Below are 16,396 nucleotides of genomic sequence, written 5' to 3' on the forward strand. Positions count from 1 at the left end.
TGTATCGGGTTTTACTTGGCATTTCGTCATGTTAACTCCAGGACTTCAGTCTGTCTCCGAACCGTAGATGGGAAAGCTGATCAACATTTATTTACTTGGCTCTTTGCTGCTAACCGGTGTCTAGGAGTCCGGGCCAAAGTGAGGGAAAAAACTAAAGAGGAGGAAAAAAAGGTGCACCTTGTGTACAACTGCACATTTATTGAGGAAACAAAGACCAAAATAATGTACTCACGCCCCACACACACCATGCATGCACTCAGACCGTCTCTCCTTCTGCTATGTCACACGTGCGCACACTCACACACTCACACACACACACACACAGCACAGACTGTCACCACGTTAAAGGGGCAGGGCTGGCCAGTAACAGTTTGGATTAGCAAATGTGAGCAGTGCACCGTATATATAACACACACATATAGAAATTTCAACTTTAGCTGGCTGCCTGCCTCCCTCGTCATGGACCTCACCACACGTTACTGACATTACGCAGAATGACCAAGTAAGAACTAATTGAGCTAATATGCTAATTGATCACAGAATATGTTTTTAATGTTTAAGCTGAATTATAAAAAAAAATATCACGATGTTTATAGTTTATCATCTTTCATCTCAAATGTATTCAAACAGGGCTTTTTTTGTCTATACTGCCAAATCCTGCCTCAAACCAAGAGGACAACTCACGATCATTAATAACTTAATCAGAGCCTACCTTTGTCTGAGGACACACTGCCTCCCGAAACACCCCTGTTGCCTACTCTCTATTGTTATTATTTTTTAAGTCAAATCAGAAAACTGTAAAAGCCGAATGTCATAGAAAAAGAATCTCTCTCCTTGAAGAACATTATTTATTATAGTCTACACATGATTTTTGTCTCACATGTTGCGTCGGCTCTCAAAGTGGTAGACTGGCCTGAAACAACAAGCTTCTACTACATGGTGTCATCAAGAAAATGTTTAGCATTTGCTGCAAAGATACTAAAATATCAAAATTCATATCAGATCACATTACTGGGCTAAAGTCAAGTTGACTTGTGCATTATATAGACCTGAAGAGCTGTGCAGCAAGAGGAACATGCATGTATCTTGTCTGTGAAGAAATCAAAACATGGGGCTTTGTGATAGCAAAGTAAAGCACTGGAACTTTCCTATCAGAGTGTGCAATGACTCTCTCAGTGTTCAGGTAGAAGTTGCTTTTAATAAACCAAATCATGAGGTAGAGTTGACCTCACGCAGCGGCTGATTGACTATCAGTGGGTAACACACTTAAAATTAATGAGTACTTTATACCACTCCAGTTTAACAAGGTGAGTGTTTCTTTTGGACATGAATGGAGATCAGCTCTAAAAAAATATGCTCTTTGTTCAAGACAACTTTTTACTGGATACAACGCAATGAGGTAAGGTATTTATCAACCGTTACGTACTGCTGTTGGCTGAAACGTGACAACAAGTGATCATCAGTTTGTAAGTAGTTTAGTAGACGTCTGTATTGAGCACCACTAACAGCCCAGTGCCCGAAGACATGTTCGTAACGTTAGTGAATCCTGGTTTTCCTGGAATGAACATTATCACAAACAGGTGCTCTATCACTTTCCCGTTTACCTTTAATCTGGTCTTCAGTTAGCAGAGAAAAACACAGATCTCACTCTCCACTTCTGAACTTTGTCAGCCAGCCAGAACAATTTCGCCTTGCTGGTGTTTCCATTATGACCAGAATTGCGCACACTCATGATTATCCCGATTCTTGAATATTAGTGTTTTTATTCACTAAAACTGTCAGCCATAATCATGCTAACTCAAAACAGGCACAAACAAAACACTCAATGAAGATCATCATCTCCAGCTCACATACTCTCACTCATGCACACAGACCTCCGCCCCTCCGTCCTGCTGCTCTCTGACCTGCTCACAGCCGTCCTGCCAACGTCCGTTTGTGTGGCAGTGGACACGTACAAGGAGGTGAGGGAGGTGGGTTGTTATGACAACGTGACGTTTTTGCGAAAAAGGTGCATTGCACCATTGCACTTTGGCGAGAAACTTCAATATTGAAACTTCTGAAAAAACACCTCATAAGAGAGTAAAAACTTTTTATCCAAATTTGAGAGGTTTTTCGAAAATGTGGCGTTTCCATTACCATTTCTCTATTGCGATTTTTACATTTTGCGCAATTCTAGGTGTAATGGAAACACAGCTATAGAGACTTTGAGGTGTAAATCAATCAAGTCCTGCTCAACCTGATCGGGAAGCTAAGAAGTAGCTTGTAGGAATCACCTGTATTGGAGCTAATAATCTCATTTTAAAGCATGGATTATGATCGGACTCTTGCAGAATCATATTAGCTGTACTTGAGTATACTTGTGACGTCTGTTCCCCCTCTGGGGTCGTGACTGATGAGGCCCCAGTGTTTAGATATTTGAAATGATTAGTTTTAAGTAATTTGTAGGTAATAAAGAAAATAAAGAAAGATCACAAACGGATCCTGTGAGGTAAAAAATGTGCTGAGGGAAACACTGAGGTAAGAGTCTGAGCTAAATATAGTCAGAGACGTCTCACAGGGCTGGTGAGTTAAGTAACTGCGTGAGACCATTTGTGTGTCCTCTCTGGTGTGTATCTCCCTGCATGCTACACTGGTCAGGTGGGAGATTGTGTTTACAAGACAAAGATTTGGCACCAGGGTTTTGTTTACGAACAACAATGTTGTCTTTGGTTCCCCGTGGCTCCGTCTGTAAGAAAAAAAAAAAAAGAGCTGGGCACACCAGAATGTCAAGCTGACCTTGTCAGCTGCTCCTCTGCGACAGTGTTGTGTTGGTGCGTGTTTAGATGCTGTAAAACTACTGCGAAGTGATTTAAAAATGAATTCAAAGGCAGCAACATAAATCAAGCAGCGAATAATCATTTGGAAATTGCAAATACAGACCCGGCACATTAGGACCACAGGGAGCACAGCCAACCATTAGTGAGAGTTTGTTGGTCTCACATCATCAATTTAATTAAAAATCCATTTAAGATGGAAGCCTGGGGAAGGTTTTTTTTTTCCCTTTCAGGGGAGTCAAGACTTCAAGGCCAACAAAATGGGTCTTGAGTTACCAAGCTCCAATAAGGGAAGTGAATACAATCATTATATCTCCTGAGCCATATCCCAGCAGGTAGGAACAAGTCTTACACCCGTGCCCATGGGGGTGGAGACTGTGGCTCTTTAATGGGCTGCCCTGTTTTCCTCCTACCTGAAGAGGTCAGAGTCATCGTCGCTGGTCGCTGAAAGAGAGCTGCGGTGGTGTTTTAATTACAAGGAACCCTCCATCAATCATGCCCCTTGTGGCTGACAGTTAAATCCCTCCCAGACCTACAGGGGCTCTCCTCGTCCTTCACAGTCCACAGGCTGAGCGTGGCAGCCATGGTCCCAGAATACAACTGGTACGCTGCACACAGACCCTGCCTGGCTCCCCTGCCGCTACAGAGCCACAGAACAAAGAAAAAAAACACACAGGACATGAAAAAGAATCCTGGGGATAGAGATATGAAGGGTTTTCTGCGTGTGTGGGCTACCCAATAACAAAACAGCTTTACTGTGGAGTTAACTGTGTTTAAACTTTACGTTTTACTAGAGTTGTCAAACTATTATTTCTTCATACTGAACTTTTTAAGCACAGTTCTTGCAGAAATACAATAATCAGCATTGGTCACATTTTCCGTGTCTAAAACCATTTTTTTAGGCATTTAAAAAACAGATCCTATGATTTTCTTTTCTTACTTGTGTCTTGGTTTGAAAATCAAACAGTTATGGTTGTGGCTTTTAAATTTCTAACTCAAAGTAATGCTTCACTGCTGCACCAGTGTGATCTGAAGCCATGGCTTAGGGGTAGGAGACAGCTTTTAACTGATCATTCTGTGAAACTGTGTTCACTTATATTTTGCTTTGAAGGATAGTACAGATAGACAGTAAGACATAGACATTCACACTGTTTACAGGTGTCCATTTGGTTGCTTTCTCTGTTTTTAAGCTGATCTTGTTTGTATGAAAGTATTGCTCCATTGCTGTTAGGCATAGGACTGATCACGACATGCCAACATGAAGACGTCCTTTGAATGTAAATCCTTCATAATGTTCATCCATTTCAGCAATCACAGGTAACTTATTTGGTTTAGTTTCAGTTGCAGGCTTGCTGAGGTTCATACACCCTAAGCCCATGCTTTGCCTGCTCTTGTGATGCAGCTGCCCACCAACATTCTGATTAACTGCACCTGTATGCTTAGCTCCTCAAAGGTAGCACAAACCTCCAAATATAAAGCAGTATTCTAAATCTTGTTTGTCTCAAAGTTCAAATCACTTTTGAATTGTTAACTGTACTGTCTGAATGATTTTTTTCTTTTCTTTCCTTTTTTTTTTTAATTATTATTTTTTATTTATTTATTTATTTTTTTACTGAAACGTGCCAATAAAAAGCACAGTGGTGTGTTAAGGGGCAGCAGGAGCCTCAGCTCTCACCTCAAAAGGAGAAAATTGATGATGATGATGATAATAATAATAATAATAATAATAATAATAACAACAATAAAACACATTTAGGTACACAACTTAAGCACATTACAAATTATGCTGATGGCCCTAATTTTGAAAGTCCTATATAAGACTAGCATCCACAGCCAGTAAAAATAGCTTGGCCAACAAATTAGGGGATGGGCCACATTCAGCCCACTCGTCCCTCAATGTGGCCCAGGAGCCAAATTACAAATACCAATAGGTTTGTAACAAAGTGAAATGGCTCAGTTTGAGGATATAGAGACTGGTATTGAATTTTATTTTACTTTTAAATAAATGTTGCTTTATCCTGACACAAAAGTTCTATAGCTCCTAAATGTTTTATCTTGGATTTTTTTTTTTTTTTTTGCAAGAATAGCAGAAAGTTGAACAGTGGATCAGAAGGACAACATCTTCCAGGTAGAGAGGAAATGCAATTTTCTTTGATCCACAATTCAAAACATGAACACCATGGATGATCTTATGGCTGAAATACACCAGATGCATCTCCATTCCATCTGTCTTCGGTCACAGCACTAGATCAGGTAGGTTTCCATTAAAGTCAATCCGTCACCTTTCACACATTAGCATTACTAAAATAATGCTTACTAATAAATATATATATATATATATATATATATATATATATATATATATATATATATATATATATATATATATATATATATAGGGGCACTCTTTACCTGAATTAACCATCAGTGTTTTGCTTCTTTGCACCGAGCCTTGTATTAAATTACCTTTGATAGTGCTTATTTCATTGAAAAAAAATACTTTTAACATTTCAGTTTTGGTTCAATAGAATAAAGAGAAACCTTCATACAATTTGTAAATGTATTTATGTATATGCACTTGTAAAACACATTTGAAGTCTTGAGACTACTCAAAGATTGAACCCTTGCACTTCCACTGAGAGACGACCCTCTCCTCCTGAGTCATCGCTGCCCCAAATGACCTCCATTTGTTGATTTTCTTACTTTTTTGTGCAGTTAATTCAATGTCCTGCCTCAGCACGCAAGATATCAATAGCAGCATCACAGGGGTAGAAAAAGAATCAGTCAACAAGCTGCTTGAACTAATTAAATAAAAGTGGAAAAGCCAGTGAACTTTCTCCTGGATGTCTGGAGGGGCTCCATTCAGTGCTGACTGTTGACATAACTGAGCTAATCTAAATGGCATCCCTAATTACACTCAAGGTATTGCTTCCATTTGCTCAAGTATCTCAGCTCTCCTCTTCTGGGCTAATATTGTGTGCTTTGCTGATTAAAAATCTGATCCATGCTGCAGCAACAGTTAACATAATGTGAACATTTCTCTGCTTGACGGAAAATAATAAGAGAAAAAAAATCGCAATCAGCCAACATGACTGTGATCATAATAGTGTTCACTGAGCAAAATGCAATTTTTCAGCCGACTGCTTTTGTTTGGGAACTTTTTAGAGATGATTATTGTTTGTGCAATTATCTGAATAATAAAATATCCATTTCGAAAAGGAAAACACTTCACACCTTGCCTGTAATTATCCCCTTTTGTATCCTCAAGCTCCCAAGAGATAGAGCGCTCAATTCATCCCAGTTTTTCTATCAGTGTGCTGCCTCTTTTCCTGCAGGCTATGGGACAGAGGTTAATGAGACCTTAATTGGCATTTTCTTCAAAGCTCACAAATCTTTAAACTGCAGGGTGGCAGAAGGAAATGTCACATTACCATGCTGTCCAGTTATTCAGGTTAAAAGCCCTTACACCCGCTGGCTGTCATGTCAGGATACTGTGCTCTAATAGTGGAGTTGGGATTGTTAGCCGAGCAGCATCAACCTTTGGAGCTACGAGCCAGAGCCTGGGAGAAAGTGCTTAGTTTCTAAGTGGCCACTTGAAGTCCACTCAGAATAAACCCCTTTTGACCAAATATTAAAATATCTGACAATATCTTTTTTGTGTCTTAAAAATAAACTTTTTTATTACTTATCTAATTAAATCAGGAGCTTGGCTTTGCTAACTGTAGGCTAAGTGAAAGCTACATAAATTCAGGTGTCTTTGTCAGCACTTGCTGTTACTAGTTAGGTTGCTTTAAATGTTTTGTGCAATTATGTGCAGTATGTGTTGCTGCATCCAAGTTTGATTGTTGTGACTTGTCCTTGCCAAAAGAAGGCAGGCTGCTGAAACAGCTATTTAAGCTAACAGGTTTTCTTCCTTTAGCTGCTGCTAGCTGTCCCAAGAGAGAGATAGGTGAGCAAAGAGCAAAAGTGAGTCATGCACAATGAAAGCTGCTGTAGTGATAGAAAAAACAACAACAACAACAAAAATAATTTGCTAGCTTACCTGTACAACTGGAAACTTCCTCTGTAAAAACATGCCGCTTTGTTGGCTAGCTAGCTAGCTGATTGATAAGCATTCACTGTATAGAGTATTTGCACTGACGTCTCGATTTGGGTAGTTATCTAGATGCGCATGTTGGAGAGGAAGAGCACAGTCAAATATGATCTTAAGATGTCTTATATGTGAACAGATGTTGAAGAATGCACAGGGCACACTAAAGCTTATTGAGAAGGACTTGGCCAGCAAGATAAAGAAAGATACTGTGAGAAACTCAGGCTGATAGTTGGGAGAGAGAACTTCATAGAAACATGACCAACCTGCGACCCTACCTTCCATATCCTATTTGGAAACTGTTATGTACCATGTTTTTAGGCCAAAGCTAACGTTTCCTCCCCATACACTTAAAATGTATAAGACTGTGCCCTGTGGTGTAATACCAATTAAAGATTTGAAAGATTTTTTTGAAGATTTTTTTTTTTTTTGCTACTGTTCTCTTTCATTACAAGGTGTTTCATTCAAATGAACATGACATTGATGACATCAGTAAACCAGAAAAGCAGGAGCTGCACAAGACAGGATGGTTTCTGAAACATCGACACACCTCACACGTACAGCGCACCGTGCTGTGCCGGCCATGTATTTTGGCCGGGTGCCAATTCATACTGGATGCATCTCTGGAGCACAGTGCAGCTCACTCCAGTGAAGCTGGACCACAGGAGAACCACATGTTCCTGTAGGGACAACATACTTACATGGTAGTTAATTAGCATGTTAAACTCACCTGGCCCTCCCAAAACTTCGGCACCTTCAGTCCATGCCTTCTTTCTGTTGGTGCACTTATGCCAAAGGATGTGTTGTGTTGTATAGAATCACGATGTTTTCCGCCTCCAAGATGAACTTTTCCTTATCCATGACATCGAATTTCATCTGGATCTGACCTGCTAATGACTTCTGGTCATGTGCCAATGACATAGTTTTGATAAACAAGGATGAGATGAATGATTGGGAGCCAGAACATGGTGCTTTACTTTGAAATGATCATATACTCTGATTGTTTTTGTTCTCCTGTTTGGTAGGTGCTGCCCTGCAGAGATTGATGTGTTTCTGCAGCGTACTATGGCAAAAATAGACTAACAGCAAAACAGCCATGCACAGCCATCAGTGGCTCATGGACCAACCGCAGTGCGTGCTGTGTGAATGCAATAATTGACTAGAGTGGTTTCTAAGTTTGGCATAGTGCATGCCGCTGAGCTCATGCTGTATGTGTAAATTAGGGGTCAGTGGCATCAGTCTCAGCATGAGTGCCTGGGACAAGAAACATTGTGAACAGACTAAAATGTCCTGATTATTTCCTTTTGAAAAACCTGATGGAGCCTGGCGAGCCACAATCTCCGTTCTTCAGACAATCGCTTACACTGCTCACCTGGATTTGCGATAATTTTTTATTTTTTCCTGGTCAGATCGATTAGTGCAGCCAAACACGCGTCAATGATTTACCATTTTGTGCGACAGCAATCCTTCATACCTGTGAACTCAATTCTCTTCTGTTATGACAGTGCCTCCAACATGGCCGTCTTCTGAGTTGATGACATCACGTGAAAACACCCCATGTCCAAATATGGTGAAGGGGCAGAGGGTGACAAAATGATAAACTGTCACTGATCTGAAGAGTTTATGCTGACTGTCACTGCCTCCTTCCACCCCACAAATGTAGAAGGGGGAAGGTTGTGTTCCTGTTGTTGGTGGGTAAACTGCAGGGATGTGATACAAAGAAGAATGAGTAATTGGCCTGTCCTCTTAATGTTCCTAAGCTAACCATAGCGCTCAAATGAAAGGCCTCATGAAGCTGGGATCAATAAAAGCTAATACACGCTCTTGACATTGTAGTGTATTTCTTAAATGTTATGAAAATACAATATACAGAGCAACAATACAATGCTTTGGAGACTGTTCAGTATATACATAACAGGTCTTCTGCCACGTAGAGAGGATGAGAATGAACTGGAAATTTGTGCCTTTTTTTTTTCCAACGTCATGCAGGAATTTCTCTTGGCTTGATTTGGCTTTTTCTGGAATCTTCTGCAGAGTAAAGACCTGGTGTAGGAAATTAATATCCAAAGTGTTACAAAACTTTCAAAACCATTTAATGTGCACACAGAATCGAACATCTATCTTGTCACGTTGCGGTCTGTTTTTGGAATCTACATATCATCTGATTAAACACAGTTCATTGCTGCTGCAGATCAGTCCTGGGACCATTACTTGGTTCTACATAAACCCTGTAATAAAATGAGGATACAAAGGTTATCATCTGATAAACAAATGAGAAAAGTAACCGCCAAATATCCTTATTCATTGACATTTTCTGTTAGTGAGTTGTGATCATTTACTTGTGTATTAATGACAGTCCTCTTGAGTTTAATGACCCTTTGGCAGTTTGGGGTGATTCTGAAGTCAGTGTTCTCTTCTTTCACTTACTGAGGGCCCAGATTGTGTTCAGACCCACCGTCTTCTGAAAGGCATAAGGGTGAGTTTGTTCCAAGTGCACACGGTACATTATGCCACCTCTTTTAAAGCACTGTCATTTAACCTTTCCATGTAATTACGTAACTCCTTGGAGTCACCCAGCTCCACGTCTTGGCACACCCACTTAATATCCTGGCTGCAGCTTCCAGTCAGTGTGTTCACAGTGGGGTAGTTACTGTCTGAGGGGATGGTGGTGAATGTGGTGAACTTGACTCGCTTCCTCTTGGTGGTTGGTGAGTCTCCTTTGCTGTCCTTGGCTATGCATGCTGTGTCGGCCGCCCGGTGCACTTGGCCTTGAACGTTCTTTTGGCCAGAGCCTCCGTTTAGCAAGTGGCTGCCTTCCTCGAGACCGCTGCTGGAGTCAATCATTGAGGTCTGCTCCTCCTGCTGGGGAGAAAGGCTGATCTGGCTCTCGAGAAGTTCTGCCTCGTTTCCAAGCCATACCCAGTCGTGGGCGTGGTTCATGTTCTCCTGGCCCTCGATTGAGAGCTCCTTGTGGCGATATTTCAGGGTGTAGGATATGCAGTTAATGAGAAAGACCAGGATGGCGAGGCAGAAGACCCCCAGCAGGGCGTACATGCCAATCTCAAGGTCAGTGAGCCCACGTGTAGTCTGCATGAGGTCATCATCCATGTTGCGCCCACGGGGCAGGTCCACTTGTGCAGGGAAGTCAGCGAAATCTATGGGCATGTTCTGGCTTCCATCTGATAGTTTATCCCCATCGGGCCGACGCATTATTGCACTTCTAGTGGTGGTGGCTCGCCGCAAAACCCCATCCTCCATATCAGAGATAGAGCTGCCATAGTAGTGGGTGTCAAGACCAGTTCTGTCTTGGGCGGGGGAGAGCCTGCCTCGGTTCTCCATTTCATCACCATCAGGGCCGTAGTCGCTGCTCCCCCCCCTCGAGCTGTCACTGTGACCAAACTTAACCCTGACGTTACAGTTCCCCGCTGCCAGGATGCTGCGGCGCTTGTACTTCTGGCAGACCTCGCACACTGTCATTTCCACCCTGACCAGCAGGCCCTGGCCCTCTGCCTCGGTGACAATGACAGGCCATTTCCAAGAGGGGTTCTGCTGCACTGTCACAACCTCCTCATCAAGGGAGGTTGCTGTCAGGATGAAAAAGTCAGGATTGTACAGGTCGAGGGGAGCCACAGAGCCGTCGCTGAACTGAAGCCAGGCGCTGATCAAGGCCTCCTGTGGAGACACACAACATGAGGAGAAGCAGAGTCAGAGAGATATATAAATAGACAGCAGAAGCTATAGAGCACAAACACTGCATCTAGTTCCAACAGACTGGATCAGCTTCCTCTGCTTTCAGCGAAAAAGCTCTCGAATGATTGAGCTTCTTTAAAGTAGTTGCAGTATCAACCAGAAGGTGGTTTTTGCCTATGGAGTATATTATCATGCCTCGGTTATTTGTATTTAGTGTTTGTTTTGTCACAGCATCACATAGTGAAACAGGATATGGATGTGTATGATTTCAAAAGACACTGTGACTGAAAACCAATCTGATGAAGCTGTGAGGTTGTGCTAACTCAGCAGCTACGCTCTCTAAGCTAAGGGAATACAGATTAAAAGATAGGCTGAAACGATCAAACAGGGATATTAAACATTGTTCGAGGGAATAAGGATTTGCTTTACATAGCCCCTTTAAGCCTCATCCTACTACAATTTCACAATTCCCCTTTAAATGTTGCAGAAGGACAAATCCCCAAAGGCGCACAAGTAGATCCCCGCAGTGGTCTGTCGATGCTCCCTAATTACTGACACCAGGGGACTCAGAGTGCAGAGCTGCATACTTATCTTTACACTTTGCGTGGGGAGAAAGGCCTGATAAATGGCCCTCCAATCCTTCTTACTTGGAGGAAGAGAATGAGTAGAAATAAAAAAGGAGCAGTCCAGAGAACTAAAGAGGCTTGATGGACGGATCAAAGTGGCCACATTGAAAGTAGCCAGGGTGGAATATGATGGTTTGGTGTGTGTGTGTCATGTTTTGGTACAGAATCAGAGCTGTTGCTGTTGCATGTTCTGAGATTATGCTCCAGTTTCTATTAGTTGCCCAAGGAAAGACATTCTGTCACACTTCCCCTTTCAAGCCGAGGAGTTCAGAGGGTTAGGGGGGGTTTGAACAAACAAAAAGACAAGTGTACACCAGCTCACGCACACGCATGACTCTTTGACAGCAAAATTGCTCATTCGAGGAGCTTGAGAGTATGAAAGAGAAGCTAGAAGAAAGTGTTTTGTTTCAGGAAGCTTTGTGATAAAGACTGCAGAGTGCAAGGTTTTAACCCTGGTAAGAAAAATTATTACTTCCTATAGTTCATCAGTTTATGACGAAAGGGACATGGTTTAATATGCTAAATAATATTAATAACTACTGTAAAATGATGCTACATCCTTGTCCCACTTTATACATCTTGGTTAAATAGTACTTAATCTAAAAGATTAGGATCTACATTATCACATAAAATATTTTTTCACGTTTCTCTATGTTTGGTAGGACAGACAGGGCTGTGAGCAGAGCACAATTCATGATTTATTTTTCTATGTCAATGTAGTATAAAAATATTTCATCAACAGCGCTGCCGTCAAGGATAATCTTCATTATCGACTGACCTGATCATCATCTTTGCAGATGATCTATTGATGTTATGTGATGAAATGTCAGAGAATAGTGCAAAGGAATGAAATTTTATTGGAAGCTAATGACAAAATCGCCTTGACTTTTATTTAATCTTGAGATACCATTGATTCACGCTCAGATATGGAGGCAAGAACAAGACTCCAATTTTAAAGTGGGAACCAGGAAATCTCAGCTTGAGAAAAGATTAAACTTATCTTTATCTCATTTAGTTACTCAAAAAATCAAACAGTATCTTTGTTCTTTTGGATTTAGCAGGAACCCACTATGCATTAGTGTTAATCAGACAAATAAACCTCTAACTTCTTTTTAATCTTTATTCTGACAAAACAACGAGATCAGATTAAAGCAACTCAGAAGTTGATTTAATTTAATTACTAACAAAACAACATATTCTGGCACAGTTAATGGAGATATTTATCCACAATTAGTTACAGAAGCAAAGAACATGCACAGCTACATCAAGCTGGCAGGAGAGCAAAGATTGCATCAAGGATGTTTCTGTTTTTCCCTGTTTCAGAGGAGACGAGTATGATTGTAGTTAGCAAAATATGCAAAAATTCCGGGAGGAGGAAAATGTCTTAAAGTTTTAACACAACAGATATAATGAGTCAGTGGAAAAGTCTGCATGATACCTTGGCGCATTGCATTCACTTAAAAAAAATCCTGCTTTAAAGAGATAATCTCATCAAAACATTTTTTTAAATTTATATTTGATTTTCCTGTTTTAACAAGGTTGTATTCAATAAACAGAGTAAAAACTGGATTTAGAATATCAGCAGGCACTGGTGTTTCAGTATAAAGTGTAACCCTGCAAATTGGTGACCCTCAGGCCACAATCAATGACACATTCAGTCCAGCAGCAGTTAGCAGTTAGCAGGGTCACCCTTAACTCAAAAACACCAATTGCTCTGAAACGGTCAGAACTTGATAGGAAATGACTCCATGGTGTAATACTGTTTACGTAAACTGAACACAGAATAACTGGACATTTTTATGCTACTTACAGTTTTGATTAAGTGTCTAAAAGTAGAGTCTGCAACTTTTACAGGAATAATCCTGCTCAATCATCTCTTCTGGGTCTCTTTACATGTGTGTCAGTGTCTGTATTTGCCTCAACCCCCTCCTCTGCCTGATGATGTTCGGTTACATCAGCCAATCAAAGTGTGCCAGGTGCACAAGTAGAGATGGGTACTGGATTCTGTACTTTTATAGGTACAGACCAAATTCTGTCAAAAGAGCCACGTACCAATTCATGTAAAACCAAAAGGAACCATGTGGACGTACCTAAATGCATCCTTATGACTGTGAGGGAGTGGAAGAGAAGGCAATTTTCCATGCTGGACATGAACACATCATTACAAGGTTATATATTGAAGAATAGATATGTTAAATTTAAAACTGTTTAAATTCTGTTATTTAAAAAAATGATACTGGTCTCAAAAAAGTACAGAAAATTGGTACCGATCAAAACCGGTACCGATTGCCAGGTACCTGGCATCAGTACCGTATCATTTCAAATGCGAAAGGTACCAAACCCAATGCACAAGTGACTTTGCGTGTTCGTAAGCGAGTCAAAGAAACTATCCAGAGCAACTATGATGGCGGGCACAGCATGGAGGAAGATAAACACAACCAAAGTAAAGCAACTTTCACTCACTTCTGGCCACTTAGAGAGCAGCACAGGACGAATAGCGATGTGAGTTGGTTCTCTGCTGACTAGCTATGTGTCAAATAGCCACGATTAGCTTGTGCTAACATGCCAAGTCAGGTGCATGGCTCTCAAGTCTCTCCCACACAGAAACACAATGCCACAGGGGCCAGTAAGTGTGTTCACGTAGCTTCAGTAGGAGGCTGTGGGTGTGCGCTGCAGCTGGCACTGAGCCAAGGAGGAGGAGCCCAGTTTGAATGTTGTTTACTAACAAGTGACAAAAATTCCTGCAGACCCTTCCTTAAAAGAACGCTAACTTGTTTGAATGAATGGAGCAAAACGCCACTTAAGTCTCCTAAAAGGATGCACATTTATAGAATTATGTGAATCCTGTTTTTATAGTGGTAGATAGTATCTCGGAAAACCAGATTTTTTTAAGTGATTGCAAAACGCCACTGTAGCATGGAGATGTGTTGAAGAAATTTCTACCATTCTGCAATTTCATTTAGCAGTTACTTTTGTCCAAAGTGATGTACAACACATGCAAGAATCCAAACTTGGGGACCTCAGAAAGAAAGAAAGTGATTAACGAATGAATTAATGCATTTCTTAGGCTGGTTGGTTTTGTTGTCTTTATGACAGCTGGTCTAATAAATCTGTAAAACACTGTATAGTTTCAGCGGTCGTGAACAGTTGTCACACCTGTTTGGGGCTCTGTAGGACCTCCTGTGTGGTGGTGGTGGCCAGGATGGCTCTGTTGCTTCCCGGACTGAGCTGCAGGCTCATGGAGAGGCCGGTCACCAACTGGACCCCCAACTCAGTGATGGTCACTTTGTCATCCACCACTGTGACAGTCTTCTCTGCAAGGATGGAGTCTGACAAGGGAGACAAGACCTAGGAGGAACAAGCACAAGACAGAGAAGAGGGAGAAAAAAAAGGGGGATTTAACAAAAACATTTTAAGTCAAACTTTTGTCTTAACAAGCTGATCTCTGTGAATGAAAAGGTCGTTTCTCCAAGCAAAACAAGCTCTCTTTATTTGTGACGATAAAATGAGTCATACTAGTGAATATTCTTGTTTTAAATCATCACATTTACCTGTGCCAGAGGTTACAGGCATTGAAAATTACTATTCGGAAATTGTCAGTCTTGTTGCCAATATTTTTGTAGCCTTTGAAGGTCACAAAGAGACATTAATATTAATTTCACTCTGTTTCATAACCATTACAAAAAACATTCACAAAGTCTTTCAAGAATTTTAATGAATGAAGAAATGTTTGGTTTCTTCCACAATATGTGGTTGTCACGCAATAACCTGTTACACCCAGAGGTGATCAATTACGACCATGCTTCTTCACAGTGGTGACTGCACCTATTGTGTAGCTGTTCATGAAAGCTTTTTCATTTCCTGCACTTAACACCCAGGCTTGGGCAGGTCCCTCCCAGGAGAAATCAGCAACAATAGCACCACAGCCGAACAGAGAAAAGCACAACTACCCACAGAAACTTTGTCTGCTGAAAATCCAGCAGAAACATGCCTCCACCGGTCACGCCGCTTGATTGACAAGTGATTCCTGGCGAGTGGAATGCAAAAACATCACATCAATGAGCACGTAGCGTTGGAGATGTCACTGACATGAAAAAAGCGGATTAGCGTGAGTTTTAGGTGATTTAAGAAAATGTCTCTCCAACTGTTTCATCTGGCATAAAAGTCTCACAAGGCCCTGCGCAATATGCAAAACCACACACAGAACCTCTTTTTTGATTTATCTCTTTTCTCAGGCTGTGTAGATCAAACAACAGCTTCACTTGGCTGCCATTCAACCCCCGTACCTCCTGCAGGTAAGACTGCATTCCCCTTGATTAATACAGGTAATCCACAGGAAAGATCCACTTTAACCCCTCAACAGAGGCAGGAAGTCTGACTTCATTTATGATAAATGTCCTCAGTTGTGCGTTCAACTTTCTCTAGATTCATTTCTTCATCCTTTGTCTCTATATGCGTCATGCTGCGTGGGTAGCTGTCACATTCTCTTTTTTGGCACGGTTATGGTTTCTGTATGCTTTGTTAGCACGTTGATGTTTTGTAATGGTGGAGCCATGTTGGCGCACACACACACTCACTCACACATTTGCACACAAACAGATGAGATCTCAACGCCAGGGAGCAGCTCCCACACACGCAGATGTCATGAGGAGGCTGATAGTCATCCAGTTAGCCTGCAGAGTCTGACAAACCAAAGGGCCGAGGGGGAGGATGCACTCTGCTGAGAGCCTACACCGCAGGCTGAGACTCACCAGAAAACACCTGTCTGCACCAGACAAAAGAAGGTTCTAGTAAAAATACAGCAAGTCAGTGACTTCTGCTGTTATCTTTGTGTCAAAGAACGACAGTGAAGTGTCAGGGGGTTCAGTGGAAATTCATTTCTGACATTAGATTTAAATAATTCAAACATCCGCCATGTGGTGATTACCATATTAGTTTTCAGCCATGAGAATAATAACCTTATTATATTCTGTGATTACCAAAACAACCCTTTGCCAACGGCACTGGCAGCCTTCACCGCTGCATTTCACATTGTTTGTCCTCAGATTCTGGGACAATTAGGTACAATGCCCCACAATAATGAAAGAACGCCCTGATCCTTCAACACAAATAAAACAGCAGCTTCAAGAGATTTTTACCATGGCAGGGGGGAGAATGACTAAATGCATATTCAGTGT

At 41.4% G+C, this 16,396-nt stretch overlaps 1 protein-coding gene across 1 annotated transcript in view; it reads right to left on the reverse strand.

Moving 5' to 3' along the window:
• Positions 1 to 8,563: 8,563 nt before the first annotated feature.
• Positions 8,564 to 16,396, reverse strand: part of LOC141790930 (transmembrane protein 132C) — a 242,964-nt gene continuing 235,131 nt past the window's right edge. The window contains exons 8-9 of the mRNA XM_074671095.1: positions 14,376 to 14,567; positions 8,564 to 10,575 (exon numbers count right to left, since the gene is read on the reverse strand). Of these exons, the coding sequence (XP_074527196.1) occupies positions 9,409 to 10,575; positions 14,376 to 14,567 (1,359 nt within the window). The 3' untranslated portion in view covers positions 8,564 to 9,408. The remainder of the gene's footprint in view (positions 10,576 to 14,375; positions 14,568 to 16,396) is intronic.

This window comes from Halichoeres trimaculatus, unplaced genomic scaffold (genome assembly GCF_033239565.1).
Source record: "Halichoeres trimaculatus isolate MK-OKI-2021-1 unplaced genomic scaffold, fHalTri1.1 fHalTri1_scaffold_5, whole genome shotgun sequence".
Classification (NCBI taxonomy): Eukaryota; Metazoa; Chordata; class Actinopteri; order Labriformes; family Labridae; genus Halichoeres; species Halichoeres trimaculatus.